Source organism: Notolabrus celidotus, chromosome 4 (assembly GCF_009762535.1).
Source record: "Notolabrus celidotus isolate fNotCel1 chromosome 4, fNotCel1.pri, whole genome shotgun sequence".
In the NCBI taxonomy this organism is placed as follows: Eukaryota; Metazoa; Chordata; class Actinopteri; order Labriformes; family Labridae; genus Notolabrus; species Notolabrus celidotus.
In genome coordinates this window covers 39,103,396-39,125,724 of record NC_048275.1, presented here as the reverse complement: position 1 = coordinate 39,125,724, position 22,329 = coordinate 39,103,396, and the positions used below count along the sequence as shown (strand labels likewise).

Below are 22,329 nucleotides of genomic sequence, written 5' to 3'. Positions count from 1 at the left end.
CTGGTCTGTTTACTGGTCTGTTAACTGGTCCGTTTATTTGTCTTTTAACTGTTCTGTTTACTGGTCTGTTTACTGGTCTGTTAACTGGTCTGTTTGCTGTTCTGTTTACTGGTCTGTTTACTGGTCTGTTTACTGGTCTGTTAACTGGTCTGTTTACTGGTCTGTTAAGTGGTCTGTTTACTGGTCTGTTAACTGGTCTGTTTACTGGTCTGTTTACTGGTCTGTTTACTGGTCTGTTAACTGGTCCATTTATTTGTCTTTTAACTGGTCTGTTTACTGGTCTGTTAACTGGTCTGTTTACTGGTCTGTTTACTGGTCTGTTAACTGGTCTGTTTACTTGTCTGTTAACTGGTCTGTTTACTGGTCTGTTAACTGGTCTGTTTACTGGTCTGTTTACCGGTCTGTTTACTGGTCTGTTTACTGGTCTGTTTACTGGTCTGTTAACTGGTCCATTTATTTGTCTTTTAACTGGTCTGTTTACTGGTCTGTTTACTGGTCTGTTTACTGGTCTGTTAACTGGTCTGTTTACTTGTCTGTTAACTGGTCTGTTTACTGGTCTGTTAACTGGTCTGTTTACTGGTCTGTTAACTGGTCTGTTTACTGGTCTGTTTACTGGTCTGTTTACTGGTCTGTTAACTGGTCTGTTTACTGGTCTGTTTACTGGTCTGGTAACTGGTCTGTTTACTGGTCTGTTAACTGGTCTGTTTGCTGGTCTGTTAACTGGTCTGTTTACTGGTCTGTTAACTGGTCTGTTAACTGGTCTGTTAACTGGTTCTGTGTTGTTTCTCAGAGGAGACCCTGCTGCAGTGCACTGATCTGGCCTCGTGTGTGCGGCTGCTGAAACCAGAACACCTCAACACCGGGCTGGAGCTGATCCGACGCATCCAGGAGCGCCTGCTGGCCATCCTGCAGCACTCCACCCAGGTAAGAACCATCTATGTGAACCTTAACCAGTTTAAACCAGTTTAAACCAGTCTAAAATCAGAATGAGAGAGAAATGAAATCTTAATCTTAATCTAAAACTGGTGTGAAACCAGTTTGAAACCTCCCGTAAACATGTCAGCATTTGAAACTAACACGACATCGTGACGGCTTCTCATGTTTATGTCTTTGGAAGGACTTCAGAGTTGGTTATCAGTCCAAGGGCAGCCAGGAACCAGAATCAAGTCAGGCCTCCAACCTGTCCAACAACACTGATGCCAACAAAGTGTGAGTACCACGAACAGTGACCCCAGTCTCAGTCAGGGGAAAAACTCAGGCTGGTTATGTGACCGAGACTTTCTAGTGCTAACAATTGATGATGATGAAGATGATGATGATGAAGATGATGATGATGAAGATGATGATGATGATGAAGATGATGATGATGATGATGATGATGGTGATGATGATGATGATGATGATGATGATGATGAAGATGATGATGATGATGAAGATGATGATGATGATGATGATGATGATGATGGTGATGATGATGATGATGATGATGATGATGATGAAGATGATGGTGATGATGATGATGATGATGATGATGGTGATGATGATGATGATGATGATGGTGATGATGATGATGATGATGATGATGGTGATGATGATGATGATGATGATGAAGATGATGGTGATGATGATGGTGATGATGAAGACGATGGTGATGATGATGATGATGATGATGGTGATGATGATGATGATGATGATGATGAAGATGATGGTGATGATGATGATGATGATGAAGATGATGATGGTGATGATGATGATGATGATGAAGATGATGATGATGATGATGATGATGATGATGAAGATGATGATGAAGATGATGATGATGTTAAATCAAATACACAGATGAAACGTGGTTCACTCACAGACTGTTTTCTTCTTTGTCCTCAGGTCTAAGTCGGACGGAGCCTCGGACTCTGGAGACTCGGATAACAACAACAACACCGGGGAGGAGGGCGCTGAGGAGGCGGAAGACGAGGACGACGAGTACGATGAAGAGTATGTCCCAGAGTGGCACGAGGACTACGACGAAGACGACATCGACGAGGACGACTTCTTTTCCGACGACGACGAGTCCGAGAACCTTGAGAGGGACTTCAGCCCGTTTGACTGAGACAAACCAGAAACCTCCCTGAGTCGAGGGAGGGGAGAGAGGGGACAAGTCGGACCCCGCCACAGCCCCGCCCCTTCACCTGAGAACGCCAGGAAGGACGGGAGACGATCAGAGGGACGTCCTCCTTCATCTGAACCCCAACACCCCAAAACACTGCTGCACTTGCTTTTTATGTTCCTGTATCTTACCTTCTGTGTTTCATCCAATCAAAGGGGGAGAAGGGGGGCTTCCCAAGTTCTGAGTTTAATGTTCCAGGTCTGAGTGAACTCTAGTAGAGATCCAGGACAGGGCTCTACGGTTAGTCTTTAAACACACAGGATATTCTTCAATTCTGATTCAAGTAAGACATGAAGTCTTAGAGCAACGTGAGAACTGGTTTTAGACCAGTGACAAAACCAGTTCAGGTTAAAAAAGTTCTTTATTCAGTATAAAACACAAGAGACCTGATTCGAAACCTGTTCAAGTTGTAGGTCAGTCCAAAAAGCACTTCACAAGTGTGAACGCTGGGTCAGTGAAACCCTGATCTGATAGGAGTCTGATGGCACACTGAAACCAGTTCATCCTGATCTGTAATGTTTAAAGTCCTCAAACCTGTGTGGGAAATAAGAGGACAACAGTCTGAAACCAGGTTCAAACTGGTTTACACAGTCTTAAAGCTGTCCAGTCCAAAACCACCACAAAACCAGACTTCATCTGGTCCTAACCCACATACCAGGGGTGTAAAAGCACTGGTAACCCAGTCCAAAAATGAGGCTGAGACCTGTTTGGTACCAAGCTGAGACAATCAGTCTGCTGTTTAAAAATAAGTTACAAAAACTCCTTACAGGGACTTTAATCTCAGAACTTCTGATTTCCTCCTCACCTGAACTGAACCGCCCGGCCCTGCCTGGTTCTGGACCTGCCTGGTTCTGGTGTGTCTTCTATCCGACAGCGATGAAGAGTCTTTCTCTGTTAGTTTGTGATCACAGAACAAATCTTTGTGTTTCCGTTTCCTGCTGCTGCTTTTGAATTTCCAGAGTCGAGTTTGAAACCAGGACAAAGGGATTAGTTCCAAAGAGAGTTCACATCCTGTTCATCTGGTTAGACGTTAAGATATATCTGTTGGTCTCATCACACGTTCTGCCTTGTTTCTGTTGACGATGGAGGCTGCCTTTATTTGAGACTAAAGACATAGAGATCATTATGATGCATAACTTCCTCTGTATTTAGATTTTTTTTACATATGTGTAGAGTTGGATGTTTCTATGCCTCTGAAGAGAGATTTGGAGGTTTCAGCCTGAGTCTGTAGGAGCTGTGAAGTATCACTGCAATAACTGATGGATTGATTATCGGCTCACTGTCACATGATTAACCCAGCAGAGACTCTGAAGCCGGCTCTGTTTTCAGTCTTTAAAAAAGACGCTGTTAGGATCAGATTTTTGAGTTTGTCGTGGAGGAGTGGCGCTCTGCAGGAGTGGAGGGATGTCTGATATTCCAGCTCCTTGTTTTGCTGTAATTTTGAGAGATCCTATATTCATAATGTTGATGTTCTATGATGTTCTTTCTGGTTTCTTGGGCTGGGTCGAGCGACTTCAGCCGGCAAACTAAATAAAAGCTTCTTCTGCTCTGCTGCAGGAAGACTTTGATTTCACGCTGAAATAAAACACTTTACCTTAACCCTTTCATGTCTTCAATCCACTCTTGAATCCTGATGAATTTTCTGTCTGACGTTTCGAAAGTTTGGACATGAAGAGCCCACAAGGAGGTTAACTGCCTCATTTATTTACTTTTACTTCTATTTAATTTGCTTCTCTTGATGAGGTGACATCAAAATAAACACATTAAGTAAACTTTGGTGTCAGTTAACAGACGTCAGTTTAGCCTCCTTTAAACAGTCCATTCTCTTCAGACTGTCTGATGGGTTATAAAGTCAGTCCACTTCTTCCATTTTCCTTGGCAGGCAGATTGTTGAAGTCTTAAAGTCCCCTCCTTCCACCACTGTCTTGTTATAGCTTTCTTTGATGCCAGTAGTAGTATTCCAGCAGGTACATGTCTTTGCTTTGTATATTCTCCTGTGTTAAATCTCCCAGATACAGCCCTTCACACGTCTTAGGAAGTTCATTACCTATAATTGCTGTCATTCCTTTCCACACTTCATCCCAGTACTCAGTCATTTTAACACATTGCTAAAAAACATGAGCGTGATCAACATCCTGCTCACCACACTGTCTCCAGCAAGGCTGTGGGACAGGTGAGAATGTTCCTTTAAGTTTGGGTGTGATGAAGAATCTCACAATATTTCTCCAGCTGTATTCCCTCCTCATTCTAGAGCTTGATGATCTTCTCTGTGTCCTACACATGTTATGTTGTTCCATGGTCATTTTTCTCTTCAGTTCCTTTTCCCATTCATCTCTAATGTACAGAGTGGACGTTGTTCTATTTCTCACCATATTTAGACCCAACACTGACATCACTCTCTTAACTCTGTATGCGTTACACAATGTTACAATCAATCTGTGGCTTTATCTCATGGCTTTATCTCCTTGTTAAAAGAATCTCTGATTTGTAGCTACATGTAGAAATCTTTGTTTTCTAAGTCATATTCTCTCCTTAGTTTCAGAAAACTTGAGATTTCTCCTCTTTCAATCAATGTGTTGATTATTGTTATGCCTCTATTTGCCCACTGTTTAAACCTTTGGTTGAGAGTCCCTGGTTTGAAATTAGTGTCATAGGCCATCCGACTCAAAAACTTTGCTTCATTCTCCAATTTGTATTTCTTGACTACTTTAAAGCAGATTCCCAAGGTGAACCCAACAACTAAATTCAACAATCCCTCCCTCTCCTTATACAGGTTTCTGTTCGCCATCATCCTCTGCACGTGGCCCCCTTCCATGTCAATCATACAAAATCCAACCTGGAGTTCATGCTGACAAAATGAATGAACTATGATAATGAACAAGATATGCACATTAATATTCACAATATTAATGCATTTTAATGGAATAATTTCATGGTTATGAATGTGTTTATACATTTTTGCATGATAATATGGATACTATCAAGCCCCTACAACTGATAAAATAACATGAAAGCTTCCTTCAACTTTAAGACTGTATAAATAGACTGTATAAATAATTCAAACACGATAACAGTAAAGTTACAGCTACTCTTTAATTCATCTGTAACATTAATTGAGTCCAATTGTCAAATATAGGCTTCATGTTACTGTACAGTGTTTCTCATGGACTCTGGTGGAGTCAGGTCCCTGGACACTGCAGAAACGAGTCTGGTCGGTCTGGTCTGATCTCACGCTGGTTTAATTACGGTGGGAAAAACGAGTGAAGTGAAGGATTGAGAGTCGAAAGAAACATAAACGGCAGAGAAATAGAATAATTCACAGATGGACATGAAGTTAACAGCGCAGTGATGTCACGTGAGTACAGGGATGTAGTGGATGCAGGGTTTCATACTGCAATATATTGCAACAGCCGTTTAACTCATTTGAACACGTCCGAGCTCGTTTTACCAAACTGTCCTGAACGCACCATGAGCTGGCGGGAAAGGTGCGCACTGGCTGCGTCACCCGCAGGCGCTCCTGTAAGGGTGGGACAAAACCACAAAACCTGCCCTCCCCAGTCCCCTAAATGAATCCACCTACATCACACATCATATATTAAATCTGAACCAGTTTAAAAACAATTTACATTCATCCATTTGTGTCTTCAAATGTTCTAAGTGCTCTTGTTTTGCTCCTCAGTGGGGTAACGGTCCCTCAGACGGGGTTTGTCCATTTGATGCTGCAGTTCCTCCTCCGGCCGCTGGTGGCGGTAAAGAGGCGAGCTCTTGTTTATGGAGCTGACTGAGCAGAGAGAAGAAGAACCCAGCAGCACTGTTGTTGTTTCAGACGTTAGCTTGAACTGTTGATGTTCTTCAGTTAATCATATTTATAAATATTTATATTTATAAATATTAATATACTGACTCCACTGAAGCATTAGGTCTGAAGCTATGATTCTAAAGTAGATGTAAAGTGTCGCGCTGACTGTTCATTGGATTAGCTCCTTGCTAGCTTGCTGACCCGGCTAACTCCGTGTGCTCGGTTAGTTCAGTCAGTCCGGTATGGACCGAGGACTGGGACCGACCCGGAACAGACCCCCTATAGGGCCACCTGGCGAAGATGGACCTCGACCCAACATGTGTCATCCGGGCTGGGGTCCTCCTCCACCAGGAGGCTGGGGCCCCCCTCCGCCTGGTGGTTGGCCTCTGCCGCCCGAAGAATGGGGGCCTCCGCCGCCCGAAGGTTGGGGGCCACCTCCGCCTGGAGGTTGGGGACCACCTCCACCTGGAGGCTGGGGGCCAATACCACCTGAAGAATGGGAACTCAGAGGGCGTCCTCCACATGACTGGGGACCGAGAGGACCACCTCCTCCGGGCTGGGGACCCCATCCAGACGACTGGCTGCCCCCTCCTGACTGGAGACCCCCACACCCTGACGACTGGAGGCTTCGCCACCCAGACGACTGGAGACCCCCCCACCCTGATGGCTGGAGGCCTCCCCACCCGGACGACTGGAGACACCATTACCCTGATTGGAGACCCCCTCATCCCGATGACTGGAGACCTCCCCCAGAGGGCTGGGGACCACATATGTGGGGTCCAGAAGGTCCACGTGAGCCGTGGGGACCTGAACCTGTGGCACCAGCAGCTGTACCACCTATCCCTCCCACTGTTGGGATCCCTCCCCCAGACCCTGCAGCCTTTGTACCAGTGCAGGTTCCTCCTGCCCCCCCTCCAGCCTGCGTCCCTCCGGTGGGGTACCCGTCCTACCCTCCTCCGGGCTGGACTGGAGAGGTGAGTGTCTTCACTCAGCAGGTCTCATGTGCTGGATGCTCTCCTGGATCTGATATCAGTGTGTCTGTGCTGGGGTCTGAACGAGCTCTGTTTGAGGTACACGTATGTTCAGAACCAGAACCTGATCACTAACAGATCTCTTGTCTCTGTTCAGCAGGTTGTAGAAGAACCGATGCCAAACCCACCTCCAGATCAGCCTGAGTGGGTGAGTACAGACCAGGTTCCTGAAGTAGAATCTGACTCGGCTACCTTTGTCCCCTCAGATCAGTTTTAGGAGTGAAAAGTGAAGTTTTAGAAATGCCCCTGATCTCCGAGGAACCTCAGACCAGCAGAGGTCTACCTGTGTAGATCAAAGTTTCTCATTTACTCTGTGAATAGTAAAATCATTTAGGCCTTCAAATGATCAGCTGGTTCCTCAGTCCAAAGACCCGAAAGTATCCAGATCATCCCCTCAGCAGACATGGATCGCTCAGGGTCACTCAGGGTCACTCAGGGTCACTCAGGGTCACTCAGGGTCACTCAGGATCATTCTGTTTTTCAGATCAAAGCCTTGATAGCAGCCCCAGGTTCTGAGTCGACGGTGGCAGAAGTAAAGAAACCTTCAGAGGATCCAGCCGTCTCCATGATGACTGTGACTGATGCTGATGCTGAAGCTGTCGCCCCAAAACCTAAGACTAAAACCAAGTCCAAAAAGAAACCTAAAGCTGACGTGAGCAAGACCAGCATGGCTCTGGGGCTGCTGGGGAAACGTTCATTTGAAAAGTAAGACACACACACACACACACACACACACACACACACACACACACCGTGGTCTGTTCGACCAGGTTCTGAGTGTGATGTCACTTTCTGAGCTTCTTCTTCTTCTGTGGTGTTCCACACGCTACTAAAATGAATCACATTCAGAGCGTCTCTGTGTGTTTGTGTCCTCAGGCCTCCTCCAGGACGGTCAACCGGCATCATCTCATTCATTGGGGTAAGAGCTTCAGCACACACCCAGAGTCAGAAACTTTCAGGTGTGTGTGTGTGTGTGTGTGTGTGTGTGTGTGTGTGTGTGTGTGTGCGCGTGTGCGCGTGTGCGTGTGTGTGTGACTGCAAGTGTGACTGTGAGTGTGAGACAGAAACAGGCCGTCATGATGTCACCAGGTCACATGTTCACAGTCTCTGTGCAGCAGCAGCAGCAGCTCGGTGCATGCTCGTATTGATCTATAGAGAAGAGGAGATTTGTAGCGGATGTGCTGGGTGTGATCCTTTCAAAATAAAAGCCCAGTAGATGAATCAGAACATGACTGCAGAGTTTGTCAGGACTTTTATTTGATAAACCTTGAGACCCTCTTGTCTTCGGGCTGGACATTGTGTAAATATCAGGCAGAGGCTTTAACTTCACATTTGATTCCAGCTCTTTCTGAAAAGATTGATCAGATAACTCATCACTCCTCTCTTCCAGATGAAGTCTTTACTAGCAAACATTTGGGCCTCACAGCCGCAGGAAGTGTTTCTGCTCGGTGACCATCTCTTCTTGATGGTCTGAAGCAGCCTGAGGTCTGTCAGCCTGCCGTGGCTCTTGTGTTAAACATACAAGCAGGAACCTATCTGGTATCTAGACTCAGTCCTGCAGGTCTAAAGGCGGGTACATTTTGGGTTCCTGGTCCCCTGAAGATGTGCTGTGTGTCAGAGTTGCTCGCCACTTGTGTGAACCCTCACTGTACGATCCAGACTCCTGGTTCTAAGACGTTCTTCTGTCTGTGATCCTCAGCCCACTTTCGGCTACATCGAGAGAGAAGATCTGGAGAAGTTCACCTTCAGCTTCGCTGCCTTCTTTGGAAACCCCAAAGCCATGGCGCCCGGGGTCAGAGTTCACTTCACCGCCTGCAAAGAGAAGGTGAGAGGCACACTGCACACACACTACAGATATCACAGATATGAACCCTGCAGACTGGTAGACCAACAGACAGCTGCTCCTCTACAAGCAGGGGTGAGCCAGGCTGTCAGCGTGCTGCTGTCTGACCAGTGGTGGACAAACACGTCTTCATGACTTCAGTCAGAGTATAGATCCTCCTGGTCAAACATTACTCCAACAAGTGAAAGTTGTTCAGTCAGATTGTGACTTGAGTTAAAGTCCTGGAGTACTTGCTTTTAAAAATACTGAAGTATTCAAAGGACTTTTTACAATATCTCTAAATGTATTTTCACAAAGCATGAGGTCAGTCAAGAATGCATGGGTGAACATTCTGCTCTGTTCTGTTTCTCTAGAAAACATGATTTCAGATCTAAAAAGTCTACCATGAAATCTAAACTAAGTTACTACAAGCACAGACAAGTTTACAATGTTCCTCTGGAATCAAAGCAGTGTGTTAGCTCCAGACCTCCACATGCTTTCTCAGGTTAGATGCTGATGTTTTGGAGGCTGTGATGAAGTTTGTGTGGTAAACAGATCAGAGATTTACAACAATACAAAACAATCATTCTTTATTTCAAAAGCTCAAACGTGGGTTTAAAATATGGCCGTGGTGCTCAGGTAAAGAATCATCATCCTCCTCAGTCATAGCCATCATCACCACGACTACATGAACGCACTGATCTGAAGAACGTTTGATCTACTCTCAACCCAGGTACGGCTACACCACTGAGACAAACCAAACACAAGAACACCAACAGTTTACGGTCTTTGGGATCTGATTTCAGAGAAGAAGACTCATCAGCTGACTTCAAAGATAAAGTACAGATTAGATTTAAAGAATTAAAAAAATAAAATCCTAAAATGAACAGGGAGTCAGTGGAGGGAGGAAGGATGGGGCCTAATGTGTTCTCGTTTACAGGTGCCAGTTCAAAGTGGAGCAGCAGCATTTTAGACTGACTGTAGCCGTGACAGGGAGGCCTGGTGAACGTCGACATAAAGAACGTTACAGTCGTCCAGTGCAGTCCAAATAAAGCATCTCTCAAAATCATGAAAAGATAAAACCGATTTAATCTCAGATGAAAGCCTGAAATGTTAAAAACAAGATTGGACTACAGAATTGATCTGTTTATGGAATGATGAGTGATGAGAATTTATTTTATCTGATGTCTCGTTTTCCTCCAGGGTCAGAGGATTGTCAGTGCTCTGATAGTCTTTATTAGACTGGTTCTGAAGGTCTGGTTTGTTGTGATGGTTCAGACTCTTCTCCATCTTGTCTCTGAACAGAACAGCCTCATAGCGACGGATGTGAAAGTGGCTCCAGGAGGAACCGAGAACGTGGACACAGAGATCTACGAGGCGGCGGTCAGTCAGCCCATCGTGGAGCCGCAGGTGCGTTCACTCTTCAGACCGCATCTCTCCGTCCTCCCTGTTTCCCCTAGTCTGACCCCGTCTGTTGTTCCGCTCTGCAGCCCGGAGAGCGTCAGTACCCGGGTCAGGTCCACGTGAACATCGGGCCGCTGAGGACCAGCCTGACGTACGAGAGGAAGGACAGCACGGTGACGCTGCTGAAGGACGACCAGGTGCTCATCAACCTGCTGACCGACATCGTCAGCGAGAAGAGGAGAGCCACGAACATCAAACCCAAGATCCCCTCCACCTTTGAGCTCACCAAGGAGGAGCGGCAGGAGGTACGAGCACCTGACCCCAGAAACACAGATCGTCACTGTTAATCCTCTGATTCACATCCAGTCTGATCTTTGTTATTAACTCATCATCACTCCATCAAACAAAGGCTCTTTTATTAATCTGACATCAGCTATGAGAGCTGTCATCAGTCCCCCCAGCCTTCGTCTTCTCCTCAGTCTGTGTTAATCTGTCGCTCTGCAGGGAGTCATCATCAGCCTGAAGGACAGCGAAGGTGTCATCAAGTCTGAAGAACACGGCGAGCTTTCCTTTGACATCAAAGAGAACTTCAGCGACGTGGAGTTCACCGCCGAGGACATCAACGAGGAGGTGGAGTTCACCGTCATCACGGTGAGTGTTTCAGGCTCTGGACATGTTGTCAGGCTGATTTTAAAAATGGAGTATGTGGCTGTCGTTGACAAAGAGACAGTTTGTCCCCCTCACCCTCTGTTCACCCTTAATATGAAAATAGAAAAAGAAGAGGTTGAAATTATAACAAACTTGTTGAAATAAGGAAATATATGATCGGCAGTACGGACTGTTGACAAATTGGGTCCTGACCCACTTGGGCGAGCTCCCCCTGCAGGGTCTGGGGGCGACTGATATAAGGTTACCACTGCATCACCATACTATGATAGTTAGAGCTACAGGAACCCAACAAATCAGGGGAAAAAACAAAACACAAAACACTGAACTTAAAGGGAGCAGAGGGACTGTGGGCTGGAAGGAAGAAGCAAAGATGATGATGGTTATACTGTAAATAATACTAAGAATTATAGTAAGCACTATTGCTGTTATTAACATTATTATTATCATTATTTTAATTATTAATATTTAGGTATAGTGTTTCCATTTATTTATTTTTAATTTTTTAAATATCAAATTACTATTATAATTATTACTGTTATTATTATTAATAATTAGAATATTAGTTTTATATCTCTTTATTTGTATTTACTCTTTTTTTTAACTTGCTCACTCAACTATTTTCCCTTTTTATTTTAAAAAAAATTAATTTTCATTTGTATGTGATAGTAGTAGTTATAATAATAATAATATTATTATTATTATTTGTGATGATTTTTGTTAATATAATTATCATTATTCTTATTTATGTATATATATATATTTATAGTTTATTTGTCTTTCTTTTTTATTTATCTTATATATATATATTTATCTTTATCTTATTATTATTATTATTATTATTATCATCATCATCATCATCATCATCATCATCATCATTATTATTATTAATTGATTAATTTATTAGTATTTAATGTTTTTCTCTATTAATTATTAGTTTAGCTCATCCCCCCATATTTGTTTTCACTACTTTCTCCCAACCAGAATATCTCAAACTACCGTCCTATTTGATACAATTAAACACACACACACACACACACACACACACACACACACACACACACACACACACACACACACACACATTACATTACATTGTTTGTTCATGCTTGTCACTGTTTTGTCTCTGAAGTGTTCACTTGTTGTCCTGTCTTTCACTCTGTTTTGTATATTCTGTACAGTATTGTCATGTCTCCACCCGTCTTGTATCGTTAAGCAACACTTTAATACAAAATAATAATAATTACAATTTCAAAAAGACAAAGAGACAGTGTAATTCACAGAGCTGGCACAAAGACGCTCCCTGAACTGAGCTGCAGAGCAAACTCTGCTCCTGTTCTGTTTGCATAAATCTAAAGCAGGCATTCTGCATTCATTTGGATCAGACCGGCTCCTTTCAATGCACATAAACTCCACTGATGAAGGTCTCAGTGACAAACACCTGCAGCCACGCACCCTGAGAGTGAAGGTCTGACTGCTGAGAGCTGCTGGTCACTGTGTCACAGTGTTTATGAGACGTGCACGTTAAGTAGACCCACTGGTCTGCTGCAGAACTACCAAGCCAGTTTAAGCCACCAGCACTAGGGTCAGGGTTGGAGGCGTAGAGACGTAACCTTGGTGCATTAAAGTGTGTGGGATATTGGAGCTCTGCGGCATGCGAGCCGTCACTTTCTCTGTGACATTAAAGAACCAGCAGCAGTTTGTTGGTTCAGTATCAACAGCTGTGACCGAAGTCGACTCCTGAACTTGCAGCTCAGTGTTTTCTGTGATGTCATCTTCCGATGATGATCTTTCTGATGTTTCTCTTCAGCTGAGGGCGGGGAAGCGAGCCATCAGGATCCGGCGGGTGAAGGAGCCGCTCCTCCTCACGCTCTGCTCAGCCACCGCAGCAGTTGCCGCCGCCGCCACCACCGAGGAGGCGGACACACAGAGCTCGGATGAGGACAGTGACGAAGACTCTTCCAAGCCTCCTACATCGATGACCATGGCGGAGCTGGGGCCCACCATAAAGCTGGACACGGAGCTGTACGAGGGCATCGTCAGCCAGCCCATCATCGAGCCCACGGTGAGCCAGACCGGACACGGGTCACACCTGGTGACGATCACTGAAAGGTGTTAAGATGCAGCGGGGTCGTAACCTCACTGACACGATGTTGCTGAAGGGGAAGGTTGTCATTTTTTAAGTTTTATCACCAGAGCCAATCAGAGCTGGGTATTTAGAGCATGTCTCTTCTTCTAAGCCTACGTTCAGTGCAGGAGGAGTGACCCCTGAAGAGGTCTCACCTCATGCGGTCTGTGTTCTGTAGAGAACTAAAGGTGCAGAGCTGAGAGCTTGAAGCTGGGGGAGCAGATAACAAGTATCTGATGTTGTTTCTGTTGTCCTCACGCTGCTCTCTCTCTCTTTAGCCCAACCTGCCGGGTTACCCGGGACAGATCCACGCCAACATCGGCCCCGTGAAGACCAACGTGACCTTTGACCACCGGGACTGCGGTGTCACGCTGCTGAAGAACGACCACGTGTTGATCAACCTGTTGGTCGACATTTGCACCAGGAAGAGGAGAGCAGCAAACATCCGACCCAAAATCCCGTTCACCTTCAGCTACACCAAAGAGACGAGAGAGCTGGTAACTCACACAGGATCCTCCTTCACTCTCAGCACTCTGCAGGGTCATGACCGGTCTCCTTACTGACCCAGATCAATACTGAGATCAAGATTCATTCACTTTACAGACCTCTCTTTTTATTGATTTACAAAGTTTATTAAGTTACAAAGTTACAAAATGTATCAAGTTACAAAGTGCTTCACAAAATAAAACAGGCAGATCATAAAAACACACAAATCAAGATAAAGAAATAAAATATATATTAAAAGACATCAAAGTCCCCTGAAAGAACTCTAAAGGAATACAATTATTAAAGGAATAATTATTATTATTATTTTGAAATATATTTCTTAAGACGGTTAAAATAAAATAAAACAAAACAAAATAAAATAAAACAAAACAAAAGAAAACAACATAAAACAAAACAAAATAAAATAAAATAAAATAAAATAAAACCAAACAAAATAAAACAAAATAAAATAAAATAAAACAAAACAAATAAAACAAAAGAAAATAAAACAAAAGAAAATAAAACAAAAGAAAAGAAAACAACATAAAACAAAACAAAATAAAACAAAATAAAATAAAATAAAATAAAATAAAACCAAACAAAATAAAACAAAATAAAATAAAACAAAACAAATAAAACAAAATAAAATAAAACAAAACAAAATAAAACAAAATAAAACAAAATAAGAAAGAATACATAAAAATAAAATAAAACAAAATTTAATTAAATAAAACAAAATAAAATAAGTCAAAATAATAGAAAACAATAAAACAATAATAATAATAAAAAAAAAAACGCCCTGTCCCTTTCATTTTCCTTTTTGTGTTTGGAATTCACAATAAACCTCTGCCCGAGGATCTCAATGCATGCGTCGGCTTGTAAGGTACCAAAAGGTCTGCTATGTAGTTAGGAGTAAGTCCATGAAGAGCTTTGAAAGTAATCAGTAAAATCTTAAAATCAATTCTAAAACATACAGGGAGCGAGTGCAAGGAAGCTAAACCCGGAGAGATATGTTTGTATTTTTTGGTTCTGGTTAAAACCCTGGCAGCTGGGGTGCTGGTGGCCTAGCGGTCTAAGCACCCCACATACAGAGGCTACAGTCCTCGTTGCAGGGGTCGCCGGTTCGATTCCCGGTCGGTCGACCATTTCCTGCATGTCTTCCCCCGCTCTCTACTCCCCACATTTCCTGTCTCTCTTCAGCTGTCGCATCAAATAAAGGCAAAAAGGCAAAAACTATAACTTAAAAAAAAAATAAGAAAATAAAACCCTGGCAGCTGAGTTCTGTTCAGTCTGGAGACAATTGAGGGATTTGTTGTGCAGGCTGCTAAATAGACTGTTACAGTAGTCCAGGCGTGAGGAGATAAAAGCATGTAAAATCATCTCTGGGTCTTTAAAAGTTAAAGTGGACAACATTTTTGAAAAGTTTCTGAGGTTGTAAAAACATGACTGTACAAGTTTTGTAATATGATGTTTGAAGCTCAAACTGCTGTCAAACCAGACACCAAGATTCTTTGCAGCAGGTCTGATATGATTCACCATTTGACCAGCAGAGGGCAGTAACTGTTTGGTCATGTGTGAACAGGGCGAGTCTTGTGTTGGGATCCAGTCCTGCTCACGTGAAAATTCAGCTTCAAACAAAGACTTGGACTCAGGTTCTTAACCTGAAACAAACCAAAAAACCATTCAGACCCGAACCAGGTGAACAGAGATGTCAGAGTCCTCCTCTGTTCCTCCTCCACATTCTGCACACACTGCAGCTGGAGCCCCTTACAAACCTTTATTCTCATGAGTTCACCCCTCAGGGAGCAGGATCTGACAGGTCCAGGTTCATACAGGTGATAATTAGGGATGTAAGGATAAATCACAAGAGGGTAATGAATCAGTACAAATAAGGGTGGATTAAAATCAATTCAACAACATTTGTATCTGGATATTATTTTTAAACAGTAGAGGGCGCTATCTGTATTATACTCCGCTTGTTCAGCATCATGAAGTCTCTTGTCTGCTCTCTCGTCACTCACTGAGTTGATCATAACAGACATGGAGGCAGCAGGTGAAGACCGAGCAGGTCAGGATGCACCTTTGTGTTTACAGTCTGAGGGACGGCAGCATTTTGTCTTTCCCTGATATTCCTGAAGAAGAACATGTCAATTCACAGCCAGGAGCAGAAGCTGCTCTGTAGTTTATTTAAAGAGATTGACCTGATTTGTTTTAATATTAAATAGTTTCATTTGGGAATTGTTTACTTTACATTTCTTTAGAAGTGTTCTAACAAGGTATTTATGTACGCTGATTTTAGTTTTTTAACAAGGTGCTGAAAAAAAGTGTGCAGTGGTTTGATTTGAGTTACAACACACCTTCAAAATGAAAAAGGATGACTTTGTTTACAAAGAAATATAAGAGAACAAATATATATCCCAACTGTCCATATCTGAGGACTGAAATAAAATAATAGTTATTTAAATTTTGAGTTCATTCCAGAAAAAAATCGATAGAGAATCGTGAGTGAATCGTATCGTGAACCAAAAATCTGGATTGAAATGTATTAATGGGTTGAGTGTATCCTTACATCCCTAGTGATTAGGGAGGGGTTGCTTTGAGGTGCAGCAGAGGTTTTTGGGTGAAGCTTCATCATGTTAAATCACAGGAAAGCCAAATCATCACAACTGGTATCAGATTCATTGTCATGTGTTTCTCAGGATTATTCCACATCTGAAGTGAGGATGACGCACTTTGTTGATTGATTGATTTTTTTGTTGATTGATTGATTTTTTTGGTTGGTTGGTTGGTTGATTGATTTGTTGATTTGTTGATTGATTGATTAGTTGGTTGGTTGGTTGATTGATTGATTGATTGATTGATTTGTTGATTGATTGATTGATTGGTTGGTTGGTTGGTTGGTTGGTTGGTTGGTTGATTGATTGATTGATTGATTGATTGATTGACTGATTGATTGGTTGATTGATTGATTGATTGATTGATTGATTGATTGATTGATTGATTTGTTTATTGATTGATTGATTGATTGATTGATTGGTTGGTTGGTTGGTTGGTTGGTTCATTGATTGATTGATTGATTTGTTGATTGATTGATTTGTTGATTTGTTGATTGATTGGTTGGTTGGTTCATTGATTGATTGATTGATTGATTGATTTGTTGATTGATTGATTTGTTGATTGATTGATTTGTTGATTTGTTGATTGATTGGTTGGTTGGTTGGTTGGTTGGTTTATTTGTTGATTTGTTGGTTGGTTGGTTGGTTGGTTAATTGATTGATTTGTTGATTTGTTGATTGATTGATTTGTTGATTGATTGATTGATTGATTGATTGATTGATTGACAGGGCATCATCACCTTCCTGGGAGCAGAGACAGGTATCGTAAACTCTGAGTATCACGGGGAGCTACCTTTCGACATCCGTGAGAACTTCAGCGACACAAAGTTCAACTCCTCCGACATCCACAAGGAGGTGGAGTTCACGATGGTCATGGTGAGTCTGACGGAGGATGAACGTACCGGAGGACAGCGTCAACGAGTGAGCATGATGTCCTGACTCTGTGCTGCTGTCTCTGCAGGTCAAATCTGAGAAGAGGGCAATCAGACTAATGAGGACCAAGAGGGTTGAGGATAAGATCCTTGAGGAGCAGAAGAAACGGGAAGAGGAGGAGAAGAGGAAGAAGCGGGAAGATGAGGAGAAGAGGAAACAGGAGGAGGAAGAGAGGAGGAGGAGGGAGGAGGAGGAGATGGAGCGAGAGAGGAGGAAGAAGGAGGAGGTGGCATCAGCGCTCGCAGCGGCAAAATTCAAGGTGAGAAAGACGAGGAAGGACTAAAGATTTAACGCTGAGTTTAGACTTGGACCGGGTTTAGACTTAGACTGGGTTTAAACTTAGACTGGGTTTAAACTTAGACCGGGTTGAGTTCTTCAGTTTTGAAGCAGTTTACTGCGACTCAGGTTAGAATGAGGAAACATCTGTGCTTTGGTTTGGTTTGACTTTGAGCTTCAACCATCCAGGTGTAGTGTTCCGTTGGATCGTGTTGAACTTATCAGAGGTTCTGGATTTTGTGTTTGTTTTTCACACACCTGCTTTATGTTGAGTAACCGTACACCCTGAATAAAAGAGGAAGACAAAGCCGTAAACAATCCTTTAGACGCTTGTCATGCTGAGTCCTCTCCCTGTCCCCTCTCAGTGGACTCCTCTCGGCTTCAAAATAAGAAACCCAGACACCATGGACGACATCAGCAAGGAGAGGTTTGAGGGCACCGTCCTCAGAGCCATCTCCAAAACCCCTCGTAAGGAGATCAAGAAGGAGCCAGAGGAGCAGATAGGAGGCAGCACTGAGAACGGGCACACTCCCTTTGAGCAGGTAACTCTTTAAAATCCTGGATGAGAGTGAAAATGAAGAAAATGATGTCTTTAACTGAACTGAATTCTCTACAGGACAAAATGAAGGAGGAGAAAACGGATGAATCAGAAGGACCACCTGAAGGAGCGGAGGTGAAGAAGGAGATAAAGAAGGAGGAGGAGGAGGTGAAGACTGATCCGCCAGGTGGAGCCAAGTTAAACCCGGAGATAGGAAGGCTGGTGATGACCATCAACGGGGAGCAGAAACAGCTTCCATTCAATCCACACGACCTGCTGAGCACCGCCACCATGCTGGACGGAGACAAGGTGAGAGGACCAGGTGCTGTGGTGGTGCTGCAGTCCACCAACAGACACACACTGTGTGCTGGGTCTGTTATTAACATCCATCATTAAAAGCTCTGTGCACACAAGAACCTGTGATCAGATCCACAGACTGCTGGTCTGTGTGAAGTCACAGCTCACAGGCGGGCTCAGACATCCTCCCACACAGCCCAAAAACACATGACTGAAGTACTTCACTCTAATGATTCATTAAACTTCTATTTCAAATAGTTATTACAGTTTGATAATGATTGTGTCTTTGAACAATCAATCAATCTTTATTTGTAGAGCTCCAAATCACAACAAACATTACCTCAAGACTCTTTGACAAACAGAGCAGGTCTAGACCACTCTATGTCAAATTATGAACAGAGACCCAACACCAAGACAGGGTAAGACTCAGTCTGACCCCACCTTAATCCACCATGAGCATTGCACATCGCAGTATTTAGCTAGTTACAGTCCCGTATGATGTGACATAACACCTCTTACAGAGATCAGTGGGCCCTAGCAGCAGCTAACAGACACAGGGCTACACTCTGGTTCAAACCCAGAGGACTGAACTCGCTCCTGAAGTGTCTGAGGGTTTGTTTCTTTAGTCACCTCTCTGATGCTGTGTTTGATCTGTGAAGGTACGTTTCAACATCGCCACCCATCAGGGGACCAAAGAGGAACGAGCTACCTTTGTGGAGATTCTCCCAGACTCCTTTGAAGAGTCTACTGAACAGAGGCGACACGTAAGACTTTAAATCATGAGTAAAACTGAACATTCTGAACTCCTTTCAAAAGAGTCCTTAAAGGAGTTTAAGAGCCAGGATCAAATGAGACCACATGTTTTTAACACCTCCTCTGTTTGCAGGGGATTGTGATCGAGTTCACACATGACTCGGGGCTCATCAAGTGCACCCAGAACCCTCAGCTCTACTTCCACATGTCCGAGGTGATTGAGAGGAAGAGGCTGGAGCTGAATGAGAAGGTCGAGTTCAGCGTCGTCCCGGTGAGCTCAATCTTTCCATCATCTTCATCCTTTTAATAAGTCAGAGCTCTGAAGGCCAAGGTGCTCTCCCAGCTCGGGTATTTAGGTTTCAGCCATTCATCTGGAGAAACCCTCACCAGAGGCAGACAGCCTCCAGGTAGAAATGGATAAAGACATGGAAACATTGTTCCCTTAGGATAATCAATAACCTCAGGTTACATTTCCTCTCATAAAGAAAGTCAAAGAAGTTTGACTTATGGATGACGTCTGGTGGAAAAGTATGTAAGGTAAGGTCGGGGATCCCTGGAGGCCCGTCTGTACGACTTTAGCAGAGTTTGGATACTTTAAGATCTTCATCTTCGTCCCAGTTTAAAGAACCCTGTGAGAACAGCCTGCAGATACTCTCTGTTGGAGGATATCACACGTTTACACCTCACACACTCCTAATGTTTATTTGTATAGTGTTAAAATGTAATTTACTGTTTGTCACAGCATGAAACGGCAGAGGGGGGGCACCAGGCCATCCGGATCAAACGCTTCACTGAGAGCGTTTTCCTTCCCGCTCGGAAACTGGGCGGAGTCGGAGCGAGCAAAGGAAAGGTAAGAAGGACTGGATTTATATTTGATTCAGTTGTGACAGAAATGAAGAGCTTAGTCCTCTGTGTTTTTAATTCTGTCTGGACTCAGAGTTCAGACTTGGCAGGGACCTTGTACTGAGGGGATTTCAGTGGATATTTCACATTATAACCTTTATTTAACCAGGAAATGCTCATTGAGATTAAAATCTCTTTTTCAAGAGAGTCCTGGCCAAGATAGGCAGCAGCCTAGTTACAGAGTTACAAATAGACATAAACACAAATAGCAGACACACACAACAGCTACACAACAAATACCTCCAGACAAACAGCATGAGTTACATTTAAACAAAACATCTGCAGACAGATGCATCAGCCTCCAAGTCGTTTAAGGAGCGCTGAAAAGCATTCAAAGTTATCAGACCACAGAGTTTCAGATCCTGTTGTAAGGCGTTCCAGGTCGAGATCGAAGATTATGAGATCCTGAGTTCTTTTGTGCAGGTGAGGAGGTAAGTGGGAAGTAGACCTAAGATGCACTTATAGATTAGAACAGTGATTTTCAACCACTGTGCCATGGAACACTAGTGTGCTGTGACTGATCGACAGGTGTGCCATGGGACATTTTCCACTTTCAATTAATTAGTCCAAAAAAATATATTATTCATATACTGCAAAAAATGTGGCATGTAGTGTGTCTTTGCCTGCAGTGTAGTGACTGGAAGAGTAATTCAATACTTATCATAATGACCTGCGCTACCCGACCACTGGGTGGCAATACAGCGCACTAATGACCTTGTTAATTTAAGACAATAGAATTAATGATGCGTGCGAGAGGTGTCTGTGATAAGACTTAAGCCCAAGATCCACAGGATGCGTCGCGTTACGTTACGGCTGCGCCGCGCACGTCGCAGCAAATAGGTTCCCATTCAAGTCAATGCTCTAGAGTCCACAGGGCGCGCTGCGGCGCATCTCAGCTCCGTCTCTGGAGCGTTCCGCCGCGCCGCTCTGCCAGAGATACGCGAGGAGTCTATTTTCGCCGCTCCCCGCGCCCAGCACGCGTCAATCGACACAGAAATGATCGAACTATCCCGGAAGTCAGGCACGAGGATCGTATGCAACATCCGCTCACTTTCAAAATAAACACCATGTGCAAACACAAGATCGTAAATTTCACCACTTCTTCAACATTACGTCATAACCTGTGGCATCGGGCCAGACGTCAGTCTCAAAAGATATCCGACACCATGGACGAGGAAAAGTTTATACTGTGTTGTTCTCGCGCGTTTTGGAGTTCTCGAGGGATCTTGAGTTTCCTGCTCCGGAGTGCGCGCCGCTCCAAACACGCATCCTATGGACCAGGGCGAAAGCCCCGGGACGGAGCATAGCCGTGTCGCAGCCGTAACGCGGTGCACACGCATCCTGTGGACTCCCCGAGTTAGGCGTACAACAGCGATGGATAAATATTCAAAAAGGAAAAATGAAAACTCCAAACAGGGCCCTGGATAAATTCTAACCTGGATGAAGAGTGTAATATGGGAGGTGGAAAAGGCAACTTTTATGAGAAAAACTACAACGGTGTCTGTGAGAGCTCTCAAAGCTAGCTACTTACTACCTGAACTCGTAGCCAAATCCTAAAAGCCACACACTGTGGCAGAGACATTAATACTACCTGCAAAAGCTGTTGTAAATAAGATGCTTTGCCCTGACACAGTTAAAGAAGTAGCCAAAGTCCCCCTCTCAGATAAATAGATTCATATATTAAGAGACTAAATGTGTCATTTTGTAACACTTTTGGTTGTTGGTGTGACTCTGGATTTTTTTAACTGTAAGAAATGTGCCTTGGCTCCAAAAAGGTTGGAAAACACTGGATTAGAAGATGCCCATGTTTCTGCCTGCGTGACGACAGGGAAGACGATCCTTCTCTCGAGTACAGCACACAGTGATGAGTCATAATTTTAAGATTGGTGATAAACCTCAAAGCTCCATGGTACACGGTATACATTTTCTTGGCTTCAAAAGAAAGGCCGGATCTGATTCTAAAATAAAACCCAGCTTTCATTTCAACCTTTTAGTGAGCTGCTCGATGTGAGGGGTAAATGTCAAAGAATCATCAATTAAAATGCTGAGGCATCTGCAGTGTGATACAAGTTCAATCTGCATCCCCTCACGGGTGCATATTGATGGCAGGTTTGCAGGCTTTGATTTACTTTAGTTATATTTTTGAAGTTCAAACCAAGAGGAGACTTTGACTCTGCTGTCTCTGCTGAAATAATCTGTTCACGTTACTCGCCTGTTTCAAAAGCATTCAGTTAGGTTCATGAACTTGTGCTGTGGTTCAGCTTATTTATGCTCTTTGGAAGCAGTTCAGGTAAAGTCTCGCTGCCATACATGCACAACAAAACAAAACAGACCTTACAGATGAAATGTTAGTGGCGGACAGCCAGACATTTAAAATCCACGATATTTCCCCCACACTGCGTACCACACCTGCAACAGGTGTGCTGAGGGTACAAGTTCTCACAGCCTCCATCTTTCTCATCTTTATTGGTTATTGTTACCTACCAGGTGACGTCTGTTTAATATTTGGCGTTT

At 43.6% G+C, this 22,329-nt stretch overlaps 3 protein-coding genes across 8 annotated transcripts in view; 2 read left to right on the top strand and 1 right to left on the bottom strand.

The window, feature by feature from the left end:
• The window catches only part of LOC117811225 (cullin-9), a 68,756-nt gene extending 64,993 nt beyond the window's left edge, over nt 1-3,763 (top strand). For all 3 annotated transcript variants that reach the window (XM_034681385.1, XM_034681384.1, XM_034681383.1), the window contains 3 exons: nt 791-924; nt 1,118-1,209; nt 1,885-3,763. In XM_034681385.1, coding sequence (XP_034537276.1) covers nt 791-924; nt 1,118-1,209; nt 1,885-2,107 — 449 coding nt within the window. In that variant the 3' untranslated portion in view covers nt 2,108-3,763. The remainder of the gene's footprint in view (nt 1-790; nt 925-1,117; nt 1,210-1,884) is intronic.
• LOC117811230 (NACHT, LRR and PYD domains-containing protein 3-like) overlaps nt 1-22,329 on the bottom strand; it is a 574,987-nt gene that overhangs the window by 362,669 nt on the left and 189,989 nt on the right. Inside the window, 1 exon segment of the mRNA XM_034681392.1 lies at nt 12,328-12,342. Within this exon segment, the coding sequence (XP_034537283.1) occupies nt 12,328-12,342 (15 nt within the window).
• The window catches only part of si:dkeyp-121d4.3 (serine/arginine repetitive matrix protein 2), a 32,410-nt gene continuing 16,014 nt past the window's right edge, over nt 5,934-22,329 (top strand). For 2 of the 4 annotated variants that reach the window (XM_034681388.1, XM_034681386.1), the window contains exons 1-17: nt 5,938-6,937; nt 7,092-7,142; nt 7,479-7,699; nt 7,871-7,913; nt 8,694-8,819; nt 10,122-10,226; nt 10,307-10,525; nt 10,725-10,871; nt 12,697-12,951; nt 13,293-13,511; nt 16,845-16,991; nt 17,077-17,307; nt 17,690-17,866; nt 17,941-18,171; nt 18,819-18,923; nt 19,046-19,183; nt 19,655-19,762. In XM_034681388.1, the coding sequence (XP_034537279.1) occupies nt 6,206-6,937; nt 7,092-7,142; nt 7,479-7,699; nt 7,871-7,913; nt 8,694-8,819; nt 10,122-10,226; nt 10,307-10,525; nt 10,725-10,871; nt 12,697-12,951; nt 13,293-13,511; nt 16,845-16,991; nt 17,077-17,307; nt 17,690-17,866; nt 17,941-18,171; nt 18,819-18,923; nt 19,046-19,183; nt 19,655-19,762 (3,255 nt within the window). In that variant the 5' untranslated portion in view covers nt 5,938-6,205. Of the gene's footprint in view, nt 6,938-7,091; nt 7,143-7,478; nt 7,700-7,870; nt 7,914-8,693; nt 8,820-10,121; nt 10,227-10,306; nt 10,526-10,724; nt 10,872-12,696; nt 12,952-13,292; nt 13,512-16,844; nt 16,992-17,076; nt 17,308-17,689; nt 17,867-17,940; nt 18,172-18,818; nt 18,924-19,045; nt 19,184-19,654; nt 19,763-22,329 lie in introns of all 4 variants that reach the window. The other 2 variants (XM_034681389.1, XM_034681387.1) reach the window with 2 other exon arrangements.